Source organism: Meles meles, chromosome 19 (assembly GCF_922984935.1).
Source record: "Meles meles chromosome 19, mMelMel3.1 paternal haplotype, whole genome shotgun sequence".
Taxonomy (NCBI): domain Eukaryota; kingdom Metazoa; phylum Chordata; class Mammalia; order Carnivora; family Mustelidae; genus Meles; species Meles meles.
In genome coordinates, this window is record NC_060084.1 from 44,100,319 (window position 1) to 44,127,981 (window position 27,663).

General features: G+C 39.8%; 1 protein-coding gene across 4 annotated transcripts; it reads right to left on the reverse strand.

The window, feature by feature from the left end:
• Positions 1-27,284, reverse strand: ZNF527 (zinc finger protein 527). Of its 4 annotated transcripts, none has more exons than XM_045988733.1 (5): positions 27,114-27,284; positions 24,087-24,161; positions 18,121-18,237; positions 17,424-17,507; positions 1-3,336 (listed from the first exon to the last, which is right to left on the reverse strand). In XM_045988733.1, the coding sequence occupies exons 3-5, from the start codon at positions 18,188-18,190 to the stop codon at positions 1,766-1,768; spliced, it is 1,725 nt and encodes a 574-aa protein (XP_045844689.1). In that variant the 5' UTR covers positions 18,191-18,237; positions 24,087-24,161; positions 27,114-27,284; the 3' UTR covers positions 1-1,765. The 4 variants fall into 4 exon arrangements, with proteins under 4 accessions (XP_045844689.1, XP_045844688.1, XP_045844687.1 ...); XM_045988732.1 differs by having other exon boundaries at positions 17,412-17,507; XM_045988731.1 differs by having other exon boundaries at positions 18,111-18,237.
• Positions 27,285-27,663: the final 379 nt, after the last annotated feature.

Consider the following 27,663-nt stretch of genomic DNA (forward strand, 5'->3'; position numbering starts at 1 on the left):
ATGGTGACTAACATAACACAATAAAAATAAAATAATAAAATAAGTATTTCTAGACCTTTAGGTAATAAAGAATAAAGAAATGACATGGATTTTCCACATATCAAGTAACATTTTAGTTAAATATAATATGTTTGGCAGTGTTTTATAATCGTATTTTTTTCTGTTCAAGGTTTGAACTATTAAGTCATACTAAATCCACGGTTTCAGTCTCAAGCGAATCTGTCTTAATATTCAGGAAATTTTCAAATTTGTATTAGATAAAATATAAATTGACTAATAAAGAAATTTTAAGAGTAGTAGTCATTGCTTCACTCCACGCACACATATAAATCTTTTACTCTTAATTCATTTGTTCTGTTGTTTTTACAGATGCTTTCCAGCCAATGTCCAAGATTCTAACAGTTCTAACTTTTTAAGGTGGCCCCATTACCGTACCATCAGTTTACCTCTCTATAGCCCCTCATTTACAATAGGAATATACTGCCCTATACCCTCATATTCCTCATTACTCTGAAGAATGGTCATAACTTATAGCCTAAGAATTCTAGGCTCTAACTGTTTTACTTTTACTATGAGCTGGAAATGTCCCATCCTTTCTGTCTGCTGCTAATATCTTTGTCTGAAGCTCTAGTTCAATGAAATTATCCATAAACTTCTTAAGCCAAGCTTACAATCTCCCCACAAAAGAAAACCTCATTTACAACTCTATTATATTCTACTACACAGTATGCTTAAACCCATTCTGAAAACAGAAAATCAAATAATTCCTTTAAGATGAGGAGTCATTCATTAATGTGACGAATCCGTTATTCTCTTAGCCTGCTGCTCTTTCTTTAAAGGCCTATAGTGAGTCGCCACCACAAATGATTTTAATTCCTTATGGGAAAGCCTGTTAAGGAATTTTACTAGGTGAATTTTAAAAAATTTATCCTTATAATGAGTCTAACAAATACCAAATTAATTTTTATCAACAAGTAAAACATAATAATTCTCCCAGCTTCATGAAACCTCTGTATTCAACTTCCAAATACTTGTTTTACAAAGAGTTTCTCAGGATAATTGTGCCATAAAAAATTAAGGCTTTTTCAGAGGTAGAGCAAACACAGGGTGTATGAATCAGGACTATAATTCCAAGAGGCAGAAATCCAATTCAAATTAAGAAAAAAAAAAAAAGGAAATTTATTGGACCACAAAAATTAAAAAGTAAAAGATGGTATAGACTTCAGGCATGACTGAATTCAGAAGATCAAACAATGTCATCAGATTTGTCTCTTATCTCCATTTTCCTCTGTGTTAGACTAATCTTGGGAGGGCTTTCCTCATGCGGTGACCAAAAAAAGCTACATTGAGTTTTTAACCTTAAAAATCCTTTAAATCCAGGAAACTTGCAATTCCAGGGGGAAAAAATGATCTTTCTTATATCTGTAACAATACCCCCGTAGTGTTCTAGTGGTGTAAACAGGGCCATCCGCCAATCCCTTATTAACCAGACTGTGGCCAGCCTATGACCAATCCACTGTTCTCCCTAACAGTTTCATCAGAATGATATGTGCTAAGGGCGAGGTAAGTTTTAAATGGGGCACAGAATAGATCCAAAAGTAACAGATGTCTACGATTCAGGCTATTTCAAATGAGGGATGCTCATAAACTGCAGGCTTCTCCATATTTACTACATTCATAGAATCATTAACCAAAGAATTCATTGATACTTATTTAATAAGGACTGAGTGGTGACTAAATGTTTTCTTTCATACAGTTGTTACAATCAGAGAGTTTCTCTACTATGAATTTTCTGATGTCGTCTAAGGGCTGAGGCACAGCTAAAATTATTTCCACACTCATTACAGTGGTAGGGTTTGTCTCCAGCATGGATTCTCTGGTGTAGCCTAAGGGACAAGATCTGATGGAAAGCCTTCCCACATTCATTACACTCATAAGGTTTCTCTCCAGTATGAATTCTTTGATGTTGATTAAGGTATGAGCCGCAACTGAAGGCCTTCCCACATTTGTTACATTCATAGGGTTTCTCTCCTGCATGACTTCTCTTATGATGAATTAGAACTAAAGCATCACTGAAGGCCTTTCCACATTTACTGCATTCAAAAGGTCTCTCTCCGGTATGTATTCTATGATGTCGATTAAGTTGCGAGTCAGTCCTAAAAAACTTCCCACATTTGATGCATTCATAAGGCTTTTCACCTGTATGAATTCTCTGATGTTGATTAAGGTGTGAGCGATAGCCAAAAGTCTTTCCACATTCATTACATTTAAAGGGTTTCTCTCCTGTATGAATCCTTTGATGCAGAGTAAGGGCGATGCGTCTGCTGAAGGCTTTTCCACATTGTTTACATTCATAGGGCTTCTCTCCAGTGTGAATTCTCTGATGCTGATTGAGGTGTGCGCTCTGTCTGAAGGCTTTGTTACATTCCTTACATTCATATGGTTTCTCTCCTGTGTGAATTCTCTGATGTTCAACAAGGAAGGCATAACGGCTAAAGGCCTTCCCACATTCATTGCATGCAAAAGGTTTCTCTCCAGTGTGGATTTTTTGATGTTGAGCCAGGTGTGCGCTCTGTCTGAAAGCTTTGTTACATTCCTTACATTCATATGGTTTCTCTCCAATGTGAGTTCTTTGATGTTCACTGAGAAAGAAGTCATGACTAAAGGCTTTTCCACAGTCATTGCATACAAATGGTTTCTCTCCAGTGTGAATTCTCTGAGGTTGAGTAAAGAATGAGTAACAGCTAAAGGCATCATCACATTCACTGAATCCATGCGGTAATTTTCCAAAATGAGTTGTTTGATGCTGAGTAAGTAATGAATGGAAACTTAAGAGATTTGAAAAATCACTACTTTCATAAGGTTTCTCCCCAGGACAAATTCCTGTATCTTTACTAAGGTATGTACTCTGGTTGAATTCTTCACATTCATTATCTATCAAAGAGTCCTTCTCAGCAGGTAATCTTTTACGTTCAATTAGGACAGAATTTGGGGGACACATTTTATCATAAATACCAAATTTATGTACTTGCTCTACTGTGGGAACTCTCTCTTGTGTTGAAAGTACTGATTTCAAGAGAACACTTCTCTCAGAATTATTATATTTATTGTCCATTTTCACAGCAGAGATTTCCTTAAGAGCTGTCACTTGCCTGAAATGCCTCTCCTTTTGTTGACGCCGCGCAAATTCACCATTATATTTCCAGGCTTCTCTGAAACTGGAATATTCAACGTCATAACTTGTAAGTCTTTCCATTACCATCCCCTGGGATATTTCCTCTTCACCAATGTACCATTTTGGAGATAATTTCTTGATTTCATACCAAGACTCCCAGTCTGAAAAATATCAAGAAAGCAAATGTGTCCTTTTTGCCTCTGCAAGGAGAAAACTGTTCTAGAAGAAACTAAAGAATTTAATTGGGGGGATGAGGGGAGAAAGTACATGGTTTTGACACCTTTCAAATATGGCCAAGCAAATAAGAAAAACATACAAAGAAAGAACAAAGAATGAGGATATCTGATAAAGGAAGATATATGTGTTGGCGATGGGGAGAAGGTGATAGGGGAAATGCAGGGGATCAAGATGCAGACAAAGCTCAGTGCTGAAAAGATAAGGAACTGAGAAAAACTGGCTAGATCATAATCACAGTTTCCCTGCTCTAGTCTTTCAAGTCTCAAAGCCACTCCGTACTATCAGGTCCTATTCTTAAGACTAAAAGCTCCATGAAGGCAGGGATTAATGCTTTACTTCTTTTTCTTCTTACTATTGTATTTAGTGCCTGGGACAATGGTAGCATTTTGTTAAGTGAATGAATGCTGCCAGAAAGCGCAACAGCTTTTAAGATTTTTATCAGGGACCAGAAAAAAAGTACTGTGGCTTTTTCGGTTGTTCATGTTGTTGTTAAGTGTCTAGAAGAAATCTGAAGGTCAGCTTTGCTCATCATTGAGAGAAAAATGCTGCCTACAAAACAGAAACTTGGTACTTTCAGGAGAGGATATTGTTGAGATAAAATGGAAAGAAAACTATTTTTTTTTAATATGATCTCAAAGGGGCATCTGGGTGGCTCAGTCAGTTAAGTGGCTGGCTCTTGACTTTTGGCTCAGGCCATAATCTCAGGGTCCTGGGCTCAAATGCTATGTTGGGCTCTGTACAGAGTCTGCTTGTCCCTCTCTCTCCCCCTCTGCCTCTCCCCACACATTCTCTCCCTCAAATAAAAAATCTTAAAAAAAAAAAAAAAGATGATCTCAAAAAGAGGAAAATGAGGGGCTCCCGGCTGATTCATTTGGTGGAGCATGCAACTCTTGATCTTGGGGCTATAGGTTTGAGCCCCACATTGGGTATAGAGTCACTGAAAAGAATCTTTAAGAAAAAAAAAAAAAAAGAGGAAAATGAGGAATTCCTTTTCATGCTTTTCGTGTTACATACAATAATCAGCCAATATATTCAATTATACAGAATTGACTATGCGCCCAGCATTTAGTAGAGGGGGAAGAAAGTCTGAGACATGGGTTGTTTTCTCTCCTTTTTTTTTTTTTTTTAAGATTTTATTTATTTGCGAGAGAGAGAGCACAAACAGGGTGAGGGGCAGAGGGAGAAACAGACTCCCCGCTGAGCAGGGAGCCCCATGCGTGGCTCAATCCCAGGACTCTGGGATCACGACCTGAGCCGAAGGCAGACGTTTAACTGTTTGAGTCACTCAGGCACCATTGCCTCTCCTTTTTTAGATGAAAAAAAAAAATTGGGGGGTGCCTGGGTGGCTCAGTCAGTTAAGCATCTGCCTTCAGTTCAGGTCATGATCCCAGGGTCCTGGGATCAAGTCCCGCATCAGGCTTCTTGCTTAGCAGGGAACCTGCTTCTGCCTTTCCCTCCCTGCCCCTCTCCCTGTTTGTAATGTCTATTTCTGTCAAATAAATTTTTAAAATCTTTTTTTTTTCTTTCATGTTTTTTTTAATTTTCATTTTATTTATTTTTTTCAGTGTAACAGTATTCATTCTTTTTGCACAACACCCAGTGCTCCATGCAAAACGTGCCCTCCCCATTACCCACCACCTGTTCCCCCAACCTCCCACCCCTGACCCTTCAAAACCCTCAGGTTGCCCCAACCTCCCACCCCTGACCCTTCAAAACCCTCAGGTTGTTTTTCAGAGTACATAGTCTCTTATGGTTCGCCTCCCCTCCCCAATGTCCATAGCCCGCTCCCCCTCTCCCAATCCCACCTCCCCCCAGCAACCCCCAGTTTGTTTTGTGAGATTAAGAGTCATTTAATGACTCTTAAATTTTTAAAATCTTAAAAACAATTTTAAGTAGGCTCCACACCCAACATGGAGCCCAATAAAGGGCTCAACTAACAACCGAGATCAAGACTTGAGATGAGATCAAGAGTCAGATGCTTAACTGACTGAGCCACCCAAGTGCTACTCTTCTCTCTTTTTTAAACTCTAAGGAGATAAAACCTGTACATACAAAAATTTAGTATGACACATAATGAAGGACTGGTTAATATGATACAGATCATTAGCAGTATAAGCATCAGGAAAACAGAAATCAAAACTCACTAATTTAGTTAAGGAATAATTCCTGGAGAATCTGAGCTTGACTGTCAAGGCTAAGATCATACTTCTAAAATGCAGTGGTTATTCCAGTAACAGTCATTTTCATGTTTTGTTTTGTTTTTTAGACAGAGAGAGAATGATAGAGAGCATAAGGTGTTGTGAGGGGGAGACGGAGAGGGAAAACCTTAAGTAGGCTCTATGTCCAGCATGGGGCCTGACTGGGGGCTCAATCTCATGACCCCGAGATCAAGAGTGGGACACTTAACCGACCGGCCATCCAGGCACTCCTCATTTTCATGTTCTGATATGCATGGAGATTATTTTAGAATTGCACATGTTAGGATTACATACATAGTCTTACATACATACATAACATAGTCTTTTCTATAACAGCATCCCATCTGTTGAAAGAAAAACCACCTGCAGGACAGGTCAGCACAAGTTGAAAAGCAAAGAACACAATTATGCATCTGTATCTTTCTTCTTTCCAATACACCCTCCACCCAAGGAAAACCTCCTCCCTACCTACCCTTCCTATGCATAGCCATGGATTTTCTCTTACTTTGGGCTCTATCTAACCAAGGCCTGAGAGGGATTTGTTCACTTATTCTGTTAGGTCTACACTGTTCTTCTTCTTCTTCTTCTTTTTTTTTTTTTTTTTTTTTGGCAGAAATTCACTGTTCCCTCACCAACTCTCCTAGAACCTTCTTTCCTATATTCATCACCCAGGGTCACTGTGTTTCCTCTTACCAAGAATAAATCTTTTCTCTATTCCAGGCAAATGGCAGCTTTATAAAGTACCTACTGTAATGCTGAGTAGAAAAAAAACTGATGGGAGAAAACTACAGACATTTTCCAACATCAGGTATTCTGAGATGCCTGGAGCTCCAACAACTCTTTGGGGGGGAAAAAAAAAGATACTCTGTACTTAGGCAAATGAATACTATAGGGGAAGGAATTCCATATAAGGTACTCCAGGGGACAGTATAGAGTACAGCCTGGGAAAGTACAGAGCAGGAAGTACGGTATACGTGGAAGACATATTCATAGTGATTGGAGTCCAGAAACACCTAAAGTCAGTGGTATTAAGGCATTATGGTGGCATTCAGCAAAAAAGAAGAGAGACAATTCACCCTTATCAGTGATTGAGGGGAAAAGGGAAGTTATGGATTCAGGCAAAGTGGAAGAGAGTTAAATAGGCATCCATGTGCCACGCTGGAAACAACACAGGGTTTGGGGTCATAGGTGAATTTAAATCCTACTTCTTCATCTAGGTACTAGTTATTCTACCTTTAACAAATTAACAAATTGATTAAGCCATCTCTTGAGCCTCAGTTTCTTAGTAGGCAAAATGAGATGACCTTACAAGTGTGGTATAAGAAAAAAGCATACATTTAGGAAACAGAGGTTCATTGTAAGTATTCAGTGACACTTACCATAAAATGCAGCAAATTAATAGGGATTCGTTAAGTTATCATTACACCTACACCATTAGTAGTCTCAGAAATTACATTTATGTTCAAAAAAGGATTATGAGGGGCATCTGGGTGGCTCAGTCGGTTAAGCGGCAGCCTTTGGCTCAGGTCATTGATCACAGGGTCCTAAAATCAAGCCCCATCTCAGTGTCCCCACTCAGCGGGAAGCCTGCTTCTCCCTCTCCCACCCCCCCACTTGTGTTTCCATTCTCACTATCTCTCTCTCTCTGTCAAATAAATAAATAAAATCTTTAAAATCTATGTATCTATGTATCTCCAGGCAATTAAAGATGTGTAATTTCCAACTGATTATAATCTATAAATGTATGGAAGTTAAAAATCAAAGTCTGATCAACTTTGGAATCCAATCAGAACTGCACAGAAAGTAGTAAGCATAGTAAATAAACTTGGCAGAAGAAAAAGTCTTACTAGACTGTAGAATCTCCCACATGTTGAACTGATGAGCAGTACACAAACTGGAAGATTTCCTGATGAAGTAAATAATCTCCTGGCATGAAACCTATAAGATTCTACTAGGAAGTCTAGGAAAAAAAGGACAGGACCTAAAGAGAAATCTTAAGAAGAAGACAGATTACTGCCAAAGTCCAGAACATGTTTCCATGAATAGCCTGACCAATGATTCACAGATTTACACACTGGATCTCTATCTTTAAAAAACTGTATAGAGCTATGCTGTCCAATATGGTAGCCACTAACCACATATGGCAATTTAAATTCATTAAAATTAAAAAAAATTAATTCAATTTCTCAATAATACCTAGCCATATTCCAAGTGCTCAACAGCCAAATGTGGCTAGTGGCTACAAAGCACAGATATAGAATATATCCATCATCACAGAATGCTCTACTAGATGTCACTGGACAAAGATCCAAAGTAACATGACAAAAATCTTATGGTTGAATGAGGAAAATACAGAAAAATAGGGGCATGAGTCAGTTAAAGGGAGAGAGAAACAGAATAGAGCTTTGAACAGAGAAAATGAATAGTGGTCAGAACTATCTTATAAATCTCAGTAAGCTAATGAATAGGAAAATAAAGAAAGGCACTTGGATTTAGCCAAATTAGAGGGAGCGGGAGCCAGACTGCAAGTGGTAAGACATGTAAGAGAATCTGAAGTAAAGGCAATGAGTGGAGATTATAATTGGTATAAAAGTAGTTGGAAGAGGAAAGGTAGTACGGTGTACAGAAACACTGAAAAGGTCCTATGAAATGGTATGAAATTATTTCAAAGAAGATTTAAGTAGATAAAAATGTAAGATATAATTGTATAAAAAGAAAAAAATACATACACATGCTTGCTTACCCCAACTTAATTTATGTCAGGTCAATTTCAATCAGAATTCCACAAGGATTTTACCTCTGAACTTATGAAATTATTTTAAAGGATGCATGGCAAAAGATGAGAAATAATATAAAAGAAAATTCTAAAGAAAAAAGTTTCTAGGACCAGTAATACAACCTAAGCATTGCATTTTATACCTGCCTTTTATTAAAATCTCTATGGAAGGACTCAACCAAGGCAATTTGTAAAATTCTCTTTAATTATAGGGAAATGTCAAAAGAAACACACCTGAAGCACACAAATTTATAGGATCCAGTGGAGAATGAAGAGCTTCATTCTCTACCCCTTTCCTTCTCATAACCATCAGTTTGTTCTCCATATTTACAAGTCTGATTCTGCATTTTGCTTATTCATTTTTCAAAATTTAGATTCCACATGAGTGAAATCATATGGTATTTGTCTTTCTCAGTCTTATTTCACTTAGCATAGTACCCTCTAGAGGACCATCAATGTTGTCACAAACGGCAAAATCTCACCTTTTAATGGCTGTGTAATATTCTATTGTGTATATATACACATCTTTCTTCTCTATTTTCCTATCAATGGATACTTAGGTTGCTTCCAGATCTTGGTTATTATAAATAATGCTGCAATAAACATATGGGTGCATACATCTTTTTAATTAGTGTTTTTGTTTTCTTCAGGTATATACTCACTGATGGAATTACTGGATCATATGGTATTTCTATTTTTAAATTTTTAGGTATCTCTATACTGTTTTCTGTAATATCTGCACCAGTTTACCTTCCCAATGGAAGCACACTACAGTTCCTTTTTCCTCCACATCCTAACCAATACAATGTTTTAAGTTAAAAAATTTTTTTGAAAAAGCAAGTAGTAGGGGTGCCTGGGTAGCTCAGTGGGTTAAAGGCTCTGCCTTCAGCTCAGGTCATGATCCCAGGGTCTTGGGATTGAGCCCCGCATTGGGTCTCTGCTCAGCAGGGAGCCTGCTTCCCAGCCCCCATACTCTCTCTCTGCCTGTCTCTCTGCCTATTAGTGATCTCTGTCTGTCAAATAAATAAAATCTTTAAAAAAAAAAAAAAGCAATTTGTAAACAGATGCATATAAAAATTGTGTGTGTGTGTTATCTGTCCAAGGGCAATTGTAGAAAGATATAGATCCAACCATGAACAGTAGAGGTCTTTGGATGATATCTCAAGAGAAGAGTATATTTCCTACTTTATACATTTTTAAAAAAGATTTTATTTATTTATTTGACAGGGAGAAACACAGCAAGAAAGGGAACACAAGCAGGGGGAGTGGGAGAGGGAGAAGCAGGCCTTCTGCTGAGCAGGAAGCCCAATGTGGGGCTCGATCCCAGGACTCCAGGATCATGACCTGAGCCGAAGGTAGACACTTAATGAATGAGCCACCCAGGAGCCCCTACTTTATATGTTTTTTAATCACTTGAATATTTTCTAATAAATATTATTTCTATTCAAAGGAAAAAGGAAAGGAGTACCTGGCTGGCTCAGTCAGTAGAGCATGAGACTCTTGATCTCAGGGTCATGAGTTCAAGCCCCACACTGGGTACAGAGATTACTTTAAGAAAAGAAAAAAGAGGGCACCTGGGTGGCTCAGATGGTTAAGCATCTGCCTTATGCTTGGGTCATGATCCCGGAGTCATGGGATCAAGTCCCATATCTGGCTCCCTGCTCAGTGGGGAGCCTGCTTCTCCCTCTCCTTCTCTGTCTCTCATGAATAAATAAATAAAATCTTAAAAAAAAAGAAAAAAGGAAAATGTTATAGAGCAGCCCTAATGGTGGTCCTTAACTGTACCTTTTCATAACAATCTGCATCTAGAATGATATGGAAATCCCTCCATGTGTCTTTCCCATGAGATTCCCTTCAACTACGTATGTTCAGGATGATGGAGTTTACTCAAATTAAAAAAATATATATTTAAAAAAAACTTTAGAGCCACCTGGGTGGTTCAGTCAGTTGAACATATGCTTTTGGCTTAGATCATCATCTTGGGGTCCTGGGATCGAGCCCTGTGTCAGGCTCCTGGCTCAGTGTGAAGTCTGCTTCTCCCTCTCCCTCTGCCCCTACCCCTTACTTATGCTTTCTCTCTCTCTCTCATCCTCAAATAAATAGACAAAATCTTTAAAATTTTTTTAAAAAACTTAAAATACTGTAGACATTTTCCCATGTCAATACAAATAAAGCTACTCTATTCACAGAATAGATGAACCATAATTTTGGTAACTAGGCATCTTAATAAATTTTTGCACTCCTATCCTAAAAGCTGAGTTACTTGCTTGCCAAAATTCAGTAGTGTTCAATTGGTGTTTATAACCACATACTTTAATATTTAGTTAATAAAAATGCATGCTGAAGAGAGATTTAAAAATTCTTTTGAATATAGTTGACAATTTTACATTAGTCTCAGGTGCACACCAGAACACACCTAGTTAAAACTTGCCACTACTGGCCAAGGACTAAACACTGCCCACTGCAGGCAAGGAGGGCCTCTACAGATGGCAGGCCTGAAGGATAGAGCAGCCAAAACACAGCAGAGTGCATGCAGCACACACCAGAGATTCCCTGAAACTCCAGGCCCCAGACACTCTTCTTCATAAACACATTACTCTCCGGGGCAGGAAACATAACAGACTTTTCTAATACAGAAGACAGAGATTTAAAATGGATTTAAAAAGAAAAGGAATTCGGGGCGCCTGGGTGGCTCAGTCAGTTAAAGCCTCTGCCTTCGGCTCAGGTCATGATCCCAGGGTCCTGGGACTGAGCTCCGCATTGGGCTCTCTGCTCAGCGGGGAGCCTGCTTCCCCCTCTCTCTCTCTCTCTGCCTGCCTCTCTGTCTACCTGTGATCTCTGTCAAATAAATAAATAAAATCTTAAAAAAAAAAAAGAAAGAAAAGGAATTCATCCCAAAAGCAAGAACAAGAAAAGGTCATGACCAGAGATCTAATTAAACAGATATAAATAATATCCCTGATGAAGAATTTAAAGCAACAATCATAAGGGTATTTAAAATAAGATGTCTTGTGTGTGTATTGTATATATTTTACGATCCCTCATGACCACCTTTTAAAAAGAGTAATCACTTATAAATCAAGTAAGCAGCTTCTACAGTACGTCTTTGCATACTTTTCTATTTCTTTTTTAAAAAGATTTTTATTGATTGATTGATTGATTGATTTGAAAAAGAGCAAGCACATGCACACATGAGAAGGAGGGAAGGGAGGGTCAGAGAGAGAATCTCAAGCAGACTCCATGCTGAGCAAGGAGCCCCACATGGGGCTCAATCTCAGAACCCTGAGATCATGACCTGAGCCAAAACCTAGGTTGGACATTCAACTAACTGAGCCATCCAGGTGCCCATAATTTTATATTTCTGTAAGATATATTTCTAAAAGAAGTGTTAAATAAAACTATAAATGTGCATATTTTAAATATTACTATCCATTGTCAAACAGCCCTCCAAGGTCATTTTTATCAATTTGCATTCCTACCAGAACATAAAGTACATGTCTTCAAACTGATCTACACTGACTAGTATCATTCTAAAATTTTTGTCCCTATAAGTAAAGAGTACCTCATTATTTTATAACTTGTAATTTTCTGATTGTAAAATAGAGGATTTTCATATACGTGTATGTATACTAGTTTTGCATTTTGTTCTTTCTTTTTTGGTGAATTCTTTATTTGTATTTTTTACACATATTTTAATTGCACTAGCACTATCTTTTAAGCAGTTTATAGAAGTTCTTTATAAACTTAGGGCATTAAGGCTTTATAGTATTTTTTCCCATTGATCATCACTTTTTTTTTTCAAGTCATCACTTTTTATTGTCACAAGTTATCTTCATTTACAGTGCTTTCGATAAAATTTTTGAAAACATGTTATGACATCAAATCTCCCATTTTTCCATTATAAAGTCTGGCCTTGATATAAATTTTAAGAAAGACTTTCCAAAATCCAGTATTATACAAATACTATCCTTAACTTTTAAGAAAATCTCTTTACACCACTGATTTAAAATTCAGCCACCTTGTTGGGGCACCTGGGTGGCTCAGTCGTTAAGTGTCTGCCTTCGGTTCAGGTCGTGATCCCAGGGTCCTGGGATAAAGACCTGCATCAGGTCCCCTGCTCGGTGGGAAGCCTGCTTCTTCCTCTCCCACTACCCCTGTTTGTGTTCCCTCTCTTGCTGTGTCCCTGTCAAATAAATAAATAAAATCTTTAAAAAAGAATAAAAGTTAAAAAAATGAAAAGCCACCTTGTTATCAAATATTAAGTTCTCCTATACACACAGGTGTATTTCTGTACTTTATTGTTCCACTGATCTCTTTCACTGCCCTTATATCAGACCGATCTCCCCCATGGATAACAGCCTACATTCTTTAATATTAAAAATGGAATCAAGCACTATATTTAATGAATAATACACATGACCATGTATGCAATTCAGAAATACAAAAATAGTTCAGCAATAGGAAATCTTCACTATAAGTTCTTACATAATTTTTCTTCCATAAATTTTATGGAGGAAAAAAATGTAAAGGAAGAGAAAAAAATAATTGCCCTAAAAGATGCTGAAAATATATAAAATCCAGAAGCCTTTCATGCTTAAAATATATACACCCATAGGTACAATACATAGAGCTAGGAACAGAAAAAAATAGGCACATTTAATGTGAAACACCTGAAAATGTCCTGTGATATCAGAAAGAAAAAAAGTTATAGCAATTATTCAACACAGATATAGAAACTGTAGTTGATAAAGTAGAAATGAAAATGAGAAAAGGCAGGAAAAGGTAACCAAAAATAGTCAAGACTGAGACGTACTCTAACAAAATAACTTTAAAATTAAAGAAAGAACTACTAGGAGACCAGAACAAATATAAAGCTAATAATACATAAAGGAAAATATCAAGTTGGTATCAGACTTTTTCATAACTATTCAACATTAATATTATACTATAATAAACTTAAAGAAAAAATGGCTAATTGTGAACGAGTTAGAACCTGGGGAGCTTTATTTGTGTGAACTCTTTGTGAGGAAACTTCTAGAGGACAAACTTCAGGCAACCAAGAGATATCTAGAGAAATCTCAGCAAAAGGACCTCATGGAAAACACTGAATATATTTAACTGTAGAACAAAGATGAAATCAAAGTTTGGGACAAATGTGACAGAAAGCATGTAAATATAATATGCCTTGACAATATAAGAAGCGTATAGCTAACAAAATTTAGGAAGAGGAAGTGGGGAGTAAGACAAGCCTACTAACTGACTCATCTGTATTGGGTAAAAAAAAACCCTCAAAAGCTAGTTTTTAGAGTAATAGGAGGAATAAATATTGTCTACAAAAACAGAGCACTATAACACTGGAACAAAAGAAAAACATTCCTACTTATTACAAAACTATAATATTAAGTGACCAAAATAAAAGGTTAGAAAAATAGGTAAGTAAATGTCTTTTCAAAAACTGTAAAAACCATGGGGTGCCTGGGTGGCGTTAAAGCCTCTGCCTTTGGCTCAGGTCATGATCCCAGGGTCCTGAGATTGAGCCCCATATCGGGCTCTCTGCTTAGCAGGGAGCCTGCTTCCCTCGGCCTGCCCCTCCCCCCCACCACCTGCCTGCCTCTGCCTACTTGTGATCTCTCTCTCTGTCAAATAAATAATGTGGAGCATAACAAATAACATGGAGGACATGGGGAGATGGAGAGGAGAGGGAGTTGAGGGAAACTGGAAGGGGAGATGAACCATGAGAGACTATGGACTCTGAAAAACAACCAGAGGGTTATGAAGGGGCGGCGGGAGGGGGTGGGGTGGGGTGGGAGGTTGAGGAACCAGGTGGTGGGTAATAGGGAGGGCACGTACTGCATGGAGCACTGGGTGTGATGCCAAAACAATGAACACTGTTATGCTGTAAATAAGCAAATAAAAATAAATAAATTAATTTAAAAAAAAATAAATAAATAAATAAAATTTAAAAAAAAAAAAAAACCTGTAAAAACCAGAATATGTCATATAAAACAATACACAGAATTAAGCCCAAACATATAAGAAATGTACTGGACTTTCACCTACAAAACTGAGAAATGATACTCAGATTGGTACACACAGAAAAACTCAATTCTATACTGCATATAAATGTCATACTTAAAGTGATTTTTAAAAACTGAAAATAAAAGGATGAGGAAAGATCCCAAAACAGCATAAAAAGGCAAGAAACAGTTTCTCTTCTACGGTATTCATAAGTAAGGCAGGCTGCTAACATCTTGATTATAGTCCTATAAGACCCATTTTTCAATATTGACCTCTAGAGCTATAAAATGGTAAATTCATGTTGTTTCCAGCCAGTAAATTTGTGGTAATTTGTTACAGCAGCAATAAAAACCTAATACAGAAAGCAGTCTGCTACAACCTTTCTGGAAGGGCATTTGGCAATTCTTAAGAAAACTACATACACACTCAGCAATCCTACATCCAAGCATCTATCCTGAAAATACAGCCTCGATAATATGAGAAAACATACATACAAGGTTATTACTGAAGTCCTGGTCCTAATTGTAAAATAGTTCAAACATCCCAGAAGTCCACACATCAATGAGTAGTTAAATAAATTACCATAATATCCAGATAATGGAGTATTTTGTAACTGTTAAAATGAGGAAGATATCCATGACTAATGGAGTATATTTATAGTTAAGTGAAAACAGCAAGATGCAAAGAGTATGTACAGTATTCTTTCCCCCCCCTTTTAAAAAGATTTTATTTGTTTATTTGACAGAGATCACAAGTAGGCAGAGACGCAGGCAAAGAGAGAGGAAGGGAAGCAGACTCCCTGCTGAGCAGAGAGCCCGATGCGGGGCTCGATTCCAGGACCCTGGGATCATGACCTGAGCTGAATGCAGAGGCTTTAACCCATTGAGCCATCCAAGCACCCCAGTATGCTACCCTTTATGTAGCATATAAGGAGATACCAGAAACTACATGTATGTTGGCTCATTTGTACAAAAGAAACATAAAAAGGACAAATCTGAAAATAAAGGGATCAGTAATCTATAATAAGTGGATAAGAAAGGGGTAGGAAGACATTAGAGAACAGAATTAGGATAGTGGTATGAAGAGAAACTAACCTACTACTGAGGATATATTTTTCTATAGCTCTGCTCCTTAAAAGCACAATAATGTTTCAGATAAAAAAATAAATATATAATTAAAACCAACCAAGTGTGGCAGGAACCCAAACAGAATACAAGTAGTAACAAATGAATCTAAAAGAGCTAACCTAGATAACTTTGGAAAAGAGTATTTTGACTGACTACTGTAAGACTACAGACAGAAACAATCATATACAAATAATGTAATCTAGTTAGTAAATTTGTTTCTCACAGAGGAATAGCTTGGAAATTCTGAAACTACTTAATGTGTATACTAAAATGGAACAAATAAGTAAATACATTGTTTCTCATTGTCAGAAAAAGAAAGTATATGGGGCGCCTGGGTGGCTCAGTGGATTAAGCCGCTGCCTTCGGCTCAGGTCATGATCTCAGGGTCCTGGGATCGAGCCCCGCGTTGGGCTTTCTGCTCCGCAGGGAGCCTGCTTCCTCCTCTCTCTCTGCCTGCCTCTCTGCCTACTTGTGATCTCTCTGTCAAATAAATAAAAGAAAAGAAAAGAAAGAAAAAGAAAGTATAGATAAGTAAAGGAGAAAGGCTAAAATAAACCCTGTGCAGTAGGACTAGAATGAAGATATCAAAATAGGGGTGGGTGCCTGGGTGACTCAGTTGGTTAAGCAACTGCCTTCAGCTCAGGTCATGGTTTCAGAGTCCCAGGACTGAGTCCCACATCAGGCTCCCAGCTCCACAGGGAGTCTGCTTCTCCCTCTGACCTTCTCCCCTCTCATGTTCTCTTTTACTTGCTCTCTCTCTCAAATAAATAAATAAATCTCTAAAAAAAAAAGGTATCAAAATAAACTGAGAATTTTAATATATAAAAGACAGATGCAGATATAAATATAGAAATGTGAGTATACCTGTGTGTATTGGTATACACACGCATATATTTTCCAGCTAATCTGCTGTGAGAGCCTAGGAACAATGACATCCTGGTAGTAAAGAGCACACATAGCACCCAGACCTTGGTTTCTAAGCACCATTTCCCAATAAAGGGAAACAGAGGTCCCAGGAGAAACAGTTGATTCAAAGCTAAGACAAGGAAAACAAGATGAACCTAGAATACCTGGAACCAGGAAAGAAGGAAGTGCTTAAGAATGGATGGGGGCAGGCGCCTGGGTGGCTCAGTGGGTTGAGCCTCTGCCTTTGGCTCAGGTCATGATCTCGGGGACCTGGGATCAAGCCCCGCATCGAGCCCCGCATCGAACCCCGCATCGGGCTCTCTGCTCACCGGGGGGCCTGCTTCCACCTCTCTCTCTCTCTGCCTGCCTCTCTGCCTACTTGTGATCTCTGCCTGTCAAATAAATAAATTAATTAAATCTTAAAAAAAAAAGTACTAAATTCTTATTTTCTTAAAAAATATTGGATGAGGTCTAAACCTGGAAAGACAATGAAGAAATAGCAACATAAACATATTAAAGATTTGAAGGAAACATCCAAAAAAAAGCTGCAAAAGCAAGATCAATGCTTCTAAGGAGAGGGAAATTGAAGAAGAAGACAAGAGACTGCCTATTTTAAGGGAATAAGTCTTGTGCTTGCTTTGGCAGCATGTATATTAAGGGAATAAGTCTTGTAAAACTACTTGACTCTTTAAACAATGTGCATGCATAACCCTGATAACTTTGATAAAAATAAAAACCCTAAAATGTAATCTGGAAATGTATACATTCCTGACCCTAAAAGGGAAAGAAGAGGTGGGAAGGACTGAGATTCGGGTTATATGCAGAAGAATCACAAGTGTATAATTTGATAGCGATAGGGAGAAACCACCCCCACCAAGCGCAGGGCAGCCTCCTCAAGTGCAGGCTAGCCTTCTCATAACCTCTTGGCCTGCCACCCTACAACAGTCCTCCTTGCCCAGCTCCCTGTCACTCACCAGCATACTGACCATCTGACACCTCTTTCTCCACCATCCAAGGTTCCTTCCCTTGCTCCAATAAGGAGATCATGTTGGGCTTAGAAATGGAGAGTCCTGTTTACAGGAGAAGAAAAATGAGAGCAAGAAAGAGACAAACAGGCAGACAATCAACTTGCTATCGCCTCGCCTTTCTAGCACTCAATCTCAATCTTTTATTCATTAGACAAGAAAAGAAATTAGAGGAAGGGCCAGAGAATGGAATGATGCTTGTATGAAGGATGAAGATGAAGCTTCTTCCATAGTAGTGGTTCTCAAAGTGCTAAAGCACCACCACCTAGGAACTTACTAGAAATGCAAAGACTTAGGCCCCAACCCAGACCTACAAAGTCAGAAACCACAGTGGTTCTCGAACTTTTATGGGCATCAGAATCATTTGGAGGGCTCATTAAAACCCAGACTACTGGGCCTATTTCCTGAGTTTCTGATTCTGGAGGTCTAGAGTGGGACCCCATAATTTGCAATTTAACAAATTCCTACCTCATTCTACAGCAATGGGAACTACTCATTTCTAATTCTTTGAAACTATTTCAAATTATTCCCTGGGAACAGGAAGTAGAAATTCAGCTAAGCACTTAAGATGACCTAGATATTCCCAGTGGAGGAAGCCAAAAACACCCCAGAGGGTAGATTTCTGAATTATGGGGGAGACATCCTTACCAAGCCATACCAAGTTCCTGTAGTTTTCCAACATGACATCTCTGTACAAATCCTTCTGAGACGGGTCCAGCCATTCCCATTCCTCTTGGGAAAAATCTAGAGCCACATCTCTGAAGGTCACCAGACCCTGAAATTAAAAAAAAAAAAAAAAAAAGATCTCGTCACCAAGTACTCCCATATGGTCCTAGCAGAAAAGATGAAATTTTCCCAGAGTTCAAAGCTCTAGGTGGTTTGAGGAAAATAATTATTGGGGAGCCAGTACACGCCCAGGTTTGTCAAAATTTTTGAAACAAAGAGAAATATTAGAAACAGACTCACCCCTTGAAAATTTCTGTACACACAGGAAAAAAATTACCTTACGACGTGAAACATGAGTTTATAACATGAAAGTATGTCAGCAAGGCTATTTTATATTACATATACTAGGTATCAAGAAATTCTGATAGTGATGATTCCTTATGATTCCAGTATTTACTCCCCTGGCACTCCTCAAACTGAGATATTGAATGGGTCAGAGTAGTGAGGGAAGACCTTGAATTGGGGTTTAACAATAGGGTATGATCTGAAACTTAGATTTGATTTATGAGGAGAAACTTGTAAAAATGTGTTCTGAAGAAATAATGAAGTATATGAAGTAATTTATTTATTTTTCTAAAGATTTCATTTATTTACTTGACACAGATCACAAGTAGGCAGAAAGGCAGGCAGAGAGAGAGAGCGAGGGAGAAGCAGGCTCCCCGCCGAGCAGAGAGCCCAGTTGATCCCAGGACCCCGGGGCCATGACCTGAGCTGAAGGCAGAGGACTCAACCCACTGAGCCACCCAGGCGCCCCATATGTGAAGTAATTTAGATAGAATTTTCATTGGAAGGTTATATGAAAAATCTGGGAAAAAAGTTTAGTGGCACCTGAGTGGCTCAATGGGTTAAACATCCGACTCTTGATTTCGGCTCAGGTCATGATCTCAGGGTCATGGGATGAAGCCCCACATAGGGCTCCACACTCAGTGGGGTGTCTGCTACTCTTCCTCTCCCTGCTCATGTGCTCTCTCTCTCTAAAATAAATAAAATAAAATCTTTTTAAAAATAAAATAAAGCAGCACCTAGGTGCCTCAGTCGGTTAACCGTCTGCCTTCAGCCCAGTTCATGATCCTTGGGTCCTGGGATCAAGCCCCGCTCAGGAACCTACTTCTCCCTCCCACTCTGCCAGTCCTGCTTGTATGTTCTCTTCCTCTCACTCTCTCTCTGTCAAATAAATACATAAATTTAAATAAAAAATCAATAAATAAAATAAACAGGTTAGCCTACACCATTGGACTATGAGCTGTATGAGGGGAAGGATATCTGTTTTATAAGCTCTTGAGTATCTGGTGTTTATAAAACCTGTCACATTGTAAACAGTAAATATTTGCCACTCAGTGAATAAATGGTAAACTTTCCTGTAATACATCCATAGGAAGGAAGAGTACTCAAAGCTTAAAATGGCAGAGTTCCATTTTGCAGAGTATGGTCTCATTTTTTATTAAAAATCATGAAGTAGCTATCAGTGCAGAGAATGGATCTAGTGCCAAGGTCTCCGATGCCAGTCAAAAGCCAACTAGGAGGTGGGTTCTTCTAAACACAGCATCCGCTGTGTTAACTCTTTTTTGAGCACTGGTCTATTTAGTTTTCTACTTTTTGAGCTAGTTTTGTATTTTATATTTACCTAGAAAATAATCTCTTTTGCTTGTGCTTTCAAATTCAAAGTATACTGCTGTTCGTCAAATTGCAAAAAAAAAAAAAAAAAAAGACAAATATGGTTATTCTACATAGCAGAAATACAGATGAACGTGGCTAGAGAAAAAAAGCCTCATACAACTACATACTGTTATATAACTTTCGTGTGTCCCTCTACACTTCTCTGTGTCCTGGGAGGCTGACCTGTATTGACTGCATTAAGAGACTCCCCGATCTGACCCCATTTTCGGTTGGGTTCAGCCACATGCGAGAGATGGGAGGAAGGCAAGGGAAGCACGATATTTACTCCCCTGGCACCTTCCTTATAGCACCACCCTGTGTGGTCTCTGTCCTTTGATCCTAGGTCACAATGCCTGTCAGAGGCCCTCCCCACTCAGATCTCTCTATCTCTGGGTTCAGGTCCAAGTTTTACTGTTAGGAGTCCGAGGGTATAGCACTATCCTTTACAGTTCTCTATACACTGATTCATAACTTGGAAACACTTCCCTTTCGCGTTTCTTGGTGGAGCCGACTGATAAACACGCTGATCCAATATACTTCTAGGATATGACCAGAGAGTCCACAAAAGCACCACTACGCTTCCCTAATAAATTCACTTTCCCGTTTTCCTATGACTATCTCATAGATTCTGCCTCTCTCTCAAAATACCACCATTCCTTCCCTGTTTTCACTCTGAACTTCATCTTCTTGCTTACCACAGGTCCTTGCTAAACTGTATCTATACTCATATATTCTGTCTTCCCTCTGTTACTATGCATGAAACTCTAGGCTCCTGTCTATGAACATTCCCTCCACTTGTCCACACATAGACATTGTCACGTCTCTTCCTTGTATCAGGGAGATAACAGATATCCCTCTTATATTATCAGTATTTTCCACTTTCCTAAATGATATTTATCAGTATATGAACTGATACAGTATCTTTCATCTTATAGACAGATAAATTCCCTTCCATAATTCACTGTAGTTATTGTCCAATTTCTCTACCCCACTTAAAAACAAATTCTTCCAAAGAGTTGTTTAAATTAGAAAAACAAAGTAAACCTCATATTAAAATTTTTCAGTAGCTACATTAAAAAAGTAAATATATTTATGGGGCGCCTGGGTGGCTCAGTGGTTTAAGCCTCTGCCTTCGGCTCAGGTCATGATCTCAGGGTCCTGGGATCGAGCCCCGCATCGGGCTCTCTGCTCAGTGGGGAGCCTGTTTCTCCCTCTCTCTCTGCCTGCCTCTCTGCCTACTTGTGATCTCTCTCTCTCTGTCAAATAAATAAATAAAAATTTTTTTAAAAAGTAAATATATTTAATGATGGAAACAAATAAGAGTAACTGCTATATTTATCAACCAATTACTACATACCAGTAAGTGGTATAAGACATGCTAATGAGCATTTTACCGATATTATCTTAAATCTCATTGTAAAACTTGTTAAAAAAAATAAGAAAAAATTATGAACCCCATTTTACGGAGGTTTAAGACCAAATGTCATGCTGAATCACTAAGTTATATTGCAAAAAGAAAAAAGGAGGTAAGCAGAAATAAGTAAATTTAGGGGCGCCTGGGTGGCTCAGTCGGTTAAGTCTCTGCCTTCGGCTCAGGTCATGATCACAGTGTTCTGGGATCCGGCCACGGATCCCAGTCAGGCTCCCTGCTCTGCAGGGAGTCTGCTTCTCCCTCTCCCTGCTCTTGTGTTCTTGCTCTCTCTCTTTCTCTCTAAATAAATAAATAAAATCTTTAAAAACAAAAAAAGAAGCAAATTTAATAATATATTTAACCCATTATACCTAAAATGTTATTTCAACATGTACTCAATGTAAAAATTATTAATGAGATATTTTACATTCTTTTTTGTACTGAATCTTCAAAATCTGTTATATATTTTATACTTATAGTACATCTTAATTCCGAGCAGTCTTATGTGGCTACCAGGTACATTACTGGACAGCACATGTCTCGACTCATCTCTATTCTTATCTTTTAGGCCACTATTCCCTTGTGACCCCACTGCAATGCTCTCATCCCAACCACTCTATCAAGTAGCTTTTGTCAAGAACATCAGTAGCTTCCATGTTACCAAACCCAATGGTCAGTTCATCTTCCTCACTGTCTCACAGAAGAATTTAATTCAGTTGATCACACCCTCTATGAAACACACTGTACTCCTGACTACCAGGACCCATACTCTTCTGGTTTTCTTTTTACATCAGTCCTTCTCAGTCTCTTTTGCTGGTTCCTTCTCTTCTTTTCAGACTCTAGATACTGAATACTCAAAACTCAGTCCTTGGGCATCTTTCCTATCTACACTCACAATGCTACCCTCAAGATAATAATCCTATCCTGTCCTATGGCTTTAACTACACTAATGATTCTCAAATTCACATCTCCAATCCTGATTCCAGCTATATAATCACTATTGCACTTGGATATCCAACAGGTGTCTCAAACTTACTAGATCAGGAACTCAATTTTTGTCCCCATCTCATCATTCTACCCTGTCTTTCCACCTCAGTAAATGGTAAGGTCATTTGTACAGCTGCCCAGCTCAAAAATTTTTATAGTTATCCTTGACTTTCTTTCACACTCTCAAACCAGTCCCTGGCCAAATCCCATATTTTCTATCTCCAACATATATCCAAATCCCACCAGCTCCAATGCCACCACCATGGCCCAGGTAGCTCTCACCTTCCAGGTGGATTACTGCAGTAGTCTCCTGACTGATCTCCCTGCTCCACCCTTACTTCCTTTCTATTTTCCTTTTAAAATAGAAATCAGATTAAATCACAAACACTCCAATGACTCTCCTTCACCCTCAGAACGAAACTCAAAGTTCTGGTCGTGAGTTTCAAGGGTCCACATAACTTGTTCCCCAGCTACTCCTCTGCTCTCACAGTGCTCATTTCCCTCTGAGGATACTGGCTCTATGATATTCCGAGAATACATCAGACATATTCCCACCACAGTAACTTCATATTTGCTATTCCTTCTCCCTTTTTTTAAAAAAAAGAGATTTTATTTATTTGGGACACCTGGGTGGCTCAGTCAGTTAAGCATCTCCCTTTGGCTCAGATCATGATCCCAGGGTCCTGGGATCAAGCCCTGCGTCAGGCTCCCTGCTCAAAGGGAAGCCTGTTTCTTCCTTTCCCACTTCTCCCTGCTTGGGTTCCCTCTCTTGCTGTCTCTTTCTGTCAAATAAATTAATTAACTAATTAAAAGATTTTATTTATTTATCTATTTGACAGAGAGAACACAAGCAGGGGGAAAGGCAGAGGGAGAGGGAGAAGCAGGCTCCCTGCTGAGCAGGACCCTGAGATCATGACCTGAGCCGAAGGCAGACACTTTACAGACTGCACCACCCAGACGCCCCTTCCTTCTCCTTTTTTTAAAAAAAAATATATTTTGTTTATTTATTTGACAGAGAGAGAGATCACAAGTAGGCAGAGCAGCAGGCAGGGGAGTGGGGGGGGCGGGCAGAGCAGGTTCCCCACTGAGCAGAGCCTGATGTGGGGCTTGATCCCAGGACCCTGAGATCATGACCTGAGCTGAAGAGAGATGCTTAACAACTCAGCCATCCAGGTGCCCCCTTCCTTCTTCTTCTAAATCATGACCCAGCTGAAGGCAGAAGCTTAATGACTCAGTCACCAGGTGCCCCCTTCCTTCTCCTTGTAAAGCTCCTTTCCAGATCTTCACAAAACCTTCCCCCCTACTTTCACTGAGGGTTTTCTTTGCTTAAACGTCACTTCCTCAGGGGCGCCTGGGTGGCTCAGTGGGTTAAAGCCTCTGCCTTCGGCTCAGGTCATGATCCTGGGGTCCTGGGATCGAGCTCCGCATCGGGCTCTCTGCTCAGCAGGGAGCCTGCTTCCTCCTCTCTCTCTGCCTGCCTCTCTGCCTGGTTGTGATTTCTCTCTGTCAAATTAAAAAAAAAAAAAGTCACTTCCTCAGAGAGGCCATCCTGGACCTTCTTATTTAATAGGACACTCAATAATCACACCTCTGTCCTTTATTTCATTTGTACTGAACGGCAGCACAACAAATCATGATCCATCTAAAGAGGATAGTTGTTTTCCATCACATATTTCATCACAGCACTGAGTGAAAAAGATAGTAAATGATTTGTAGAGAGATCATAGGTAGTTAAGAGACAGAAGAGATGAAAGTGCTCACTGGGCTATTTCTGACTCTCTGATGTCCCAAAGTCCCAAAAATGAGGTAGAATTTCTGCAAACAAAGTGAAAACATCAACTTACCTGGGACATGGCTTTACAAAGCCCAACAGCCATCCTTCTTTCCTTCTTCAGTCTTCTCTTTTGGAGAACAAAGTCCTGAGAAGAGAGAATTAAAGGGGGGAAAGAAATGGCAGACCAGCCCCATGCTGCTGACCTGAAATTCACAAAGATAGAACTCTTGTCCCTTTAAGGTCTCCACAGCCTCCTTCCAAGATCTCAGAAAAAAACCAGAGCTGAATTTAAGCCCTAAATTCCTGATATTAAGAACATGTAGCCTAAACTCAACAAAATCTAAATGGCCAACAATGGCAGTTTATGATCTGCCCCTTAGACTTCATTTCCTACCCTCATCCCCCTTGGCTCATCCCACTCCAGGCACACAGGTTTCCTTACAGTTCTTCAAACACTGTGCACACTCCTTCAAGGCTGTTGCCTTTGCTTTTCCTTATTCCTGGACATAGCTCACTCCCTCTCTTCATTCCTATTTGTGCTCAATTGTCACCGTATCAGAGGAAACTTCCAGAAAATTCTATCTAAAGAGAACCTCCCTTCTCTTTTCCCTTATCCTGATACATTTTCTTCTTAGCATCTGACACCGTTGGCAATATTTTTTTCTCTTTATTGTTGTCTCCCCAAACAATAGTGTAGGATCTAACAGAACTATGATTCATTTTGTTCACTGGTGTATCTCTGGTTTTAGAATGCCAGGTGCTCAAAAATATCTGTTAGTTTTATATTACATATATATAAAATATATATATTTATATATTAATTTTATAATACCTTTGTGGGTGCTCAAAAAATATCTGCTAAATGAGTAAATAAATCTTGCTGTGCCTCCTGTAATATTAATAGCAATGTTATACATGTGTATGTTGTTATGTTACTTAATCTTCACAAACTACAAAGATAAGTATTATTAACCCCATCTTACCAACAAGTAAAATTGAGGTTCAAAAAGCTTAAACAACAGGGGCACCTGGGTGGCTCAGTGGGTTAAAGCCTCTGCCTCTGGTTCAGGTCATGATCCCAGGGTCCTGGGATCGAGCCCCGCATCGGGCTCTTTGCTTAGCAGGAAACCTGCTTCCCTGCCTCTCTGCCTACTTGTGATCTCTGTCTGTCAAATAAATAAGTAAGTCTTAAAAAAAAAAAAAAAAAAGCTTAAACAACTAACTCAGCCCTAAGGGTAAAACTGCAACGAGACTCAGAAGCTGGTCCTCCTCCGAGAGCCTACAATGTCTGAACAAAATATTTAACATAACCTGGGGAATCATTGCTGTACATCTACTAGAGAAGCCTCTTCAGAGCGGGCAGATATTACCTTTATTACTTCACAGCAATAAAGCTTGAGGCAGCCATTGCTCATTTTTAATACAAACCAATAACAAAGTGCACAGTCCCCTCAGAGCCGACATTTCTTCATTCTGAAAATGAGCATAGTTGTGTTTGACCTAGAATTTAGGATATATAACCCCCTAATTCTGGGCTGCTCCTCTGCACTAGCCAACTCGCTGTTTAAGAAATTTATTTCATTAGCGCAATGCAGCTTCAAACTGTCCATAAAAGCCTTTTCAATCTGAGAGGAATCAATGAAGTATTCTCTGCATCTGGGAGCCCTATCTAGCAGCTGCATAAAAGAAATGTCTTTTAAATTTCTGTTTGCAAGTAGCTGTGTACCGCTTGGGTAATATTCTCCAAGTTTGAGATGACCATCAGTCTCTGAAGCTGAATTTAAAGACTTGGGTTTTATATAACCCCCAGACACATGCTGACTCTCCAGTCCTTCACTCATTGGCTACATGACCTTGGGCACGTTACTCCATCTCTCAGAACATTTCTTTCCTCACTGTCAAGACAGCATGAGCCAATTCCCTGCCTACATTCTATACACACATTTGCAAAGGAAATGAGAACATTTTTCTTATTAACTGAGAAAGTCAGAACTAAAATTTAGCTCACTTGGTACATAAGGAAAAGAGCCATGGATCAGCCTCTCTGAGCACCAAACATGGAAGAGTTTTGACAATGACAAACCTAAAATCTCAAACTCCATGGCCTAAGGAGAAAAAAACTAAGCTTTCAGATTAAGCTTTCCTCCCCTAGAGACAGTCAGTTTGGGGATGGTCTCACTACAGTGTCTTTAGACTAGGTCCTGTGACTCACAAGGGGAATGAAGGAAGAAACCCATATCCTAGAGTTTCCTAGTCCACGGTCAGGGACAATCCTCTCCAAAAGTCTTAGAACCCAGGGTCCAAAATTTTTCATTCTCACAATATGGGAAAGATCAAGAGAGTTTAGTGATTAAAAGGAAGGACTGTGGAGCCAAAATGCCTAGGTTCAGGACCCCGTTCTGTCACTAAAAAACTGTCTGAACTTGGGGAAGTAATTTTAATCTTTCTGTGCCCACTATCACACACTAGGTCCCACACAATAAAGCTTTCTGTCTCACATACATATAGAATTTCTCACCCAGTCACACACATACACTATCCATGGTCACGCCAGCTCACTTGTAATGTCAAACACCTATGCAGTGGCATTAACGCAAAGACAGATGACACAGTTACCCCAACGAAGAGACAGTCCCACGCAATCTCGCACACAGTGACATACCACACTAGGTCACTCAACCTGTCATCATACCCATACCTGCAGAGAGAAGATGGACACAGGTACACAATCACACCTGCTGTCATACACATTCAAACACTGTTATATCCACAGAGACAAGCAGTCAAACATAATCTCACAAATTCATCAGCGACACACAGTGTCACACCCGCAGTCTCTCACAAACCCATATTCAGTAACACACAGTTGTACCTGCAGAAACAGACACGCACACACAGTTTTATACCTGAAACAGAGTCGCACATAAGCACACATGCGGTGACAGACAAGATCACATTCTGTCACACAGCGGCCTCTCACACAGCTAGTTGGACAGTAACCCCAGAGGCATCCACCCTGTCCCATCCCTGCAGCTGCCGTTCTACCCCAAGCCCGGCCCTGACCTCCGGCTCCCGCGCGCAGCCAGGCCCAACTCACCTCCCAGCGCGCCGGGCTCTGGAAACCCGCCCAGCGGCTCGGGACCCGCGACGTCCCCTCCCAGAATCCCCCGCGGGGTGAAGGTGAGCAGGGACTGAGGCGCGCGGGACCCCGAGCTTGGCTGGGGAAACATCCAGCGGAACTGGACGTTGCTCAGCTTTTCCTTACGACCCCCGCGAACCACGAGTCCCAGAACGCTTTGCGCCGCGGCCTTCTTTGCTGAACTACATTTCCCAGAGGAACTCAAGGCCCGCCTCTACTCCGCGCCTGCGCAGGCTGCCGCGGCCGAGGGTGTGTAAGTGGGGAGGTGTGTGCCACTGGGGTGGAGCTCGGGCACTCAAGGGCCCCTGGGCACCGGAGTGTGAGGAAACCGTGAAGCTCCGCGCGTGCGTGACTCTTATTGAATGCTCAGGTGTGGCGATCTGTGTGTGACCGTCGTTGCACACTTTTGTGCCTGCGCACCGTGGGGCAAAGTTTTCTGTCCGTGAGCTTCTGCATTTAAAATCACGTTCCGTGATTGTGGGTCGTTGTGTGACGCCAAGAATGTGAG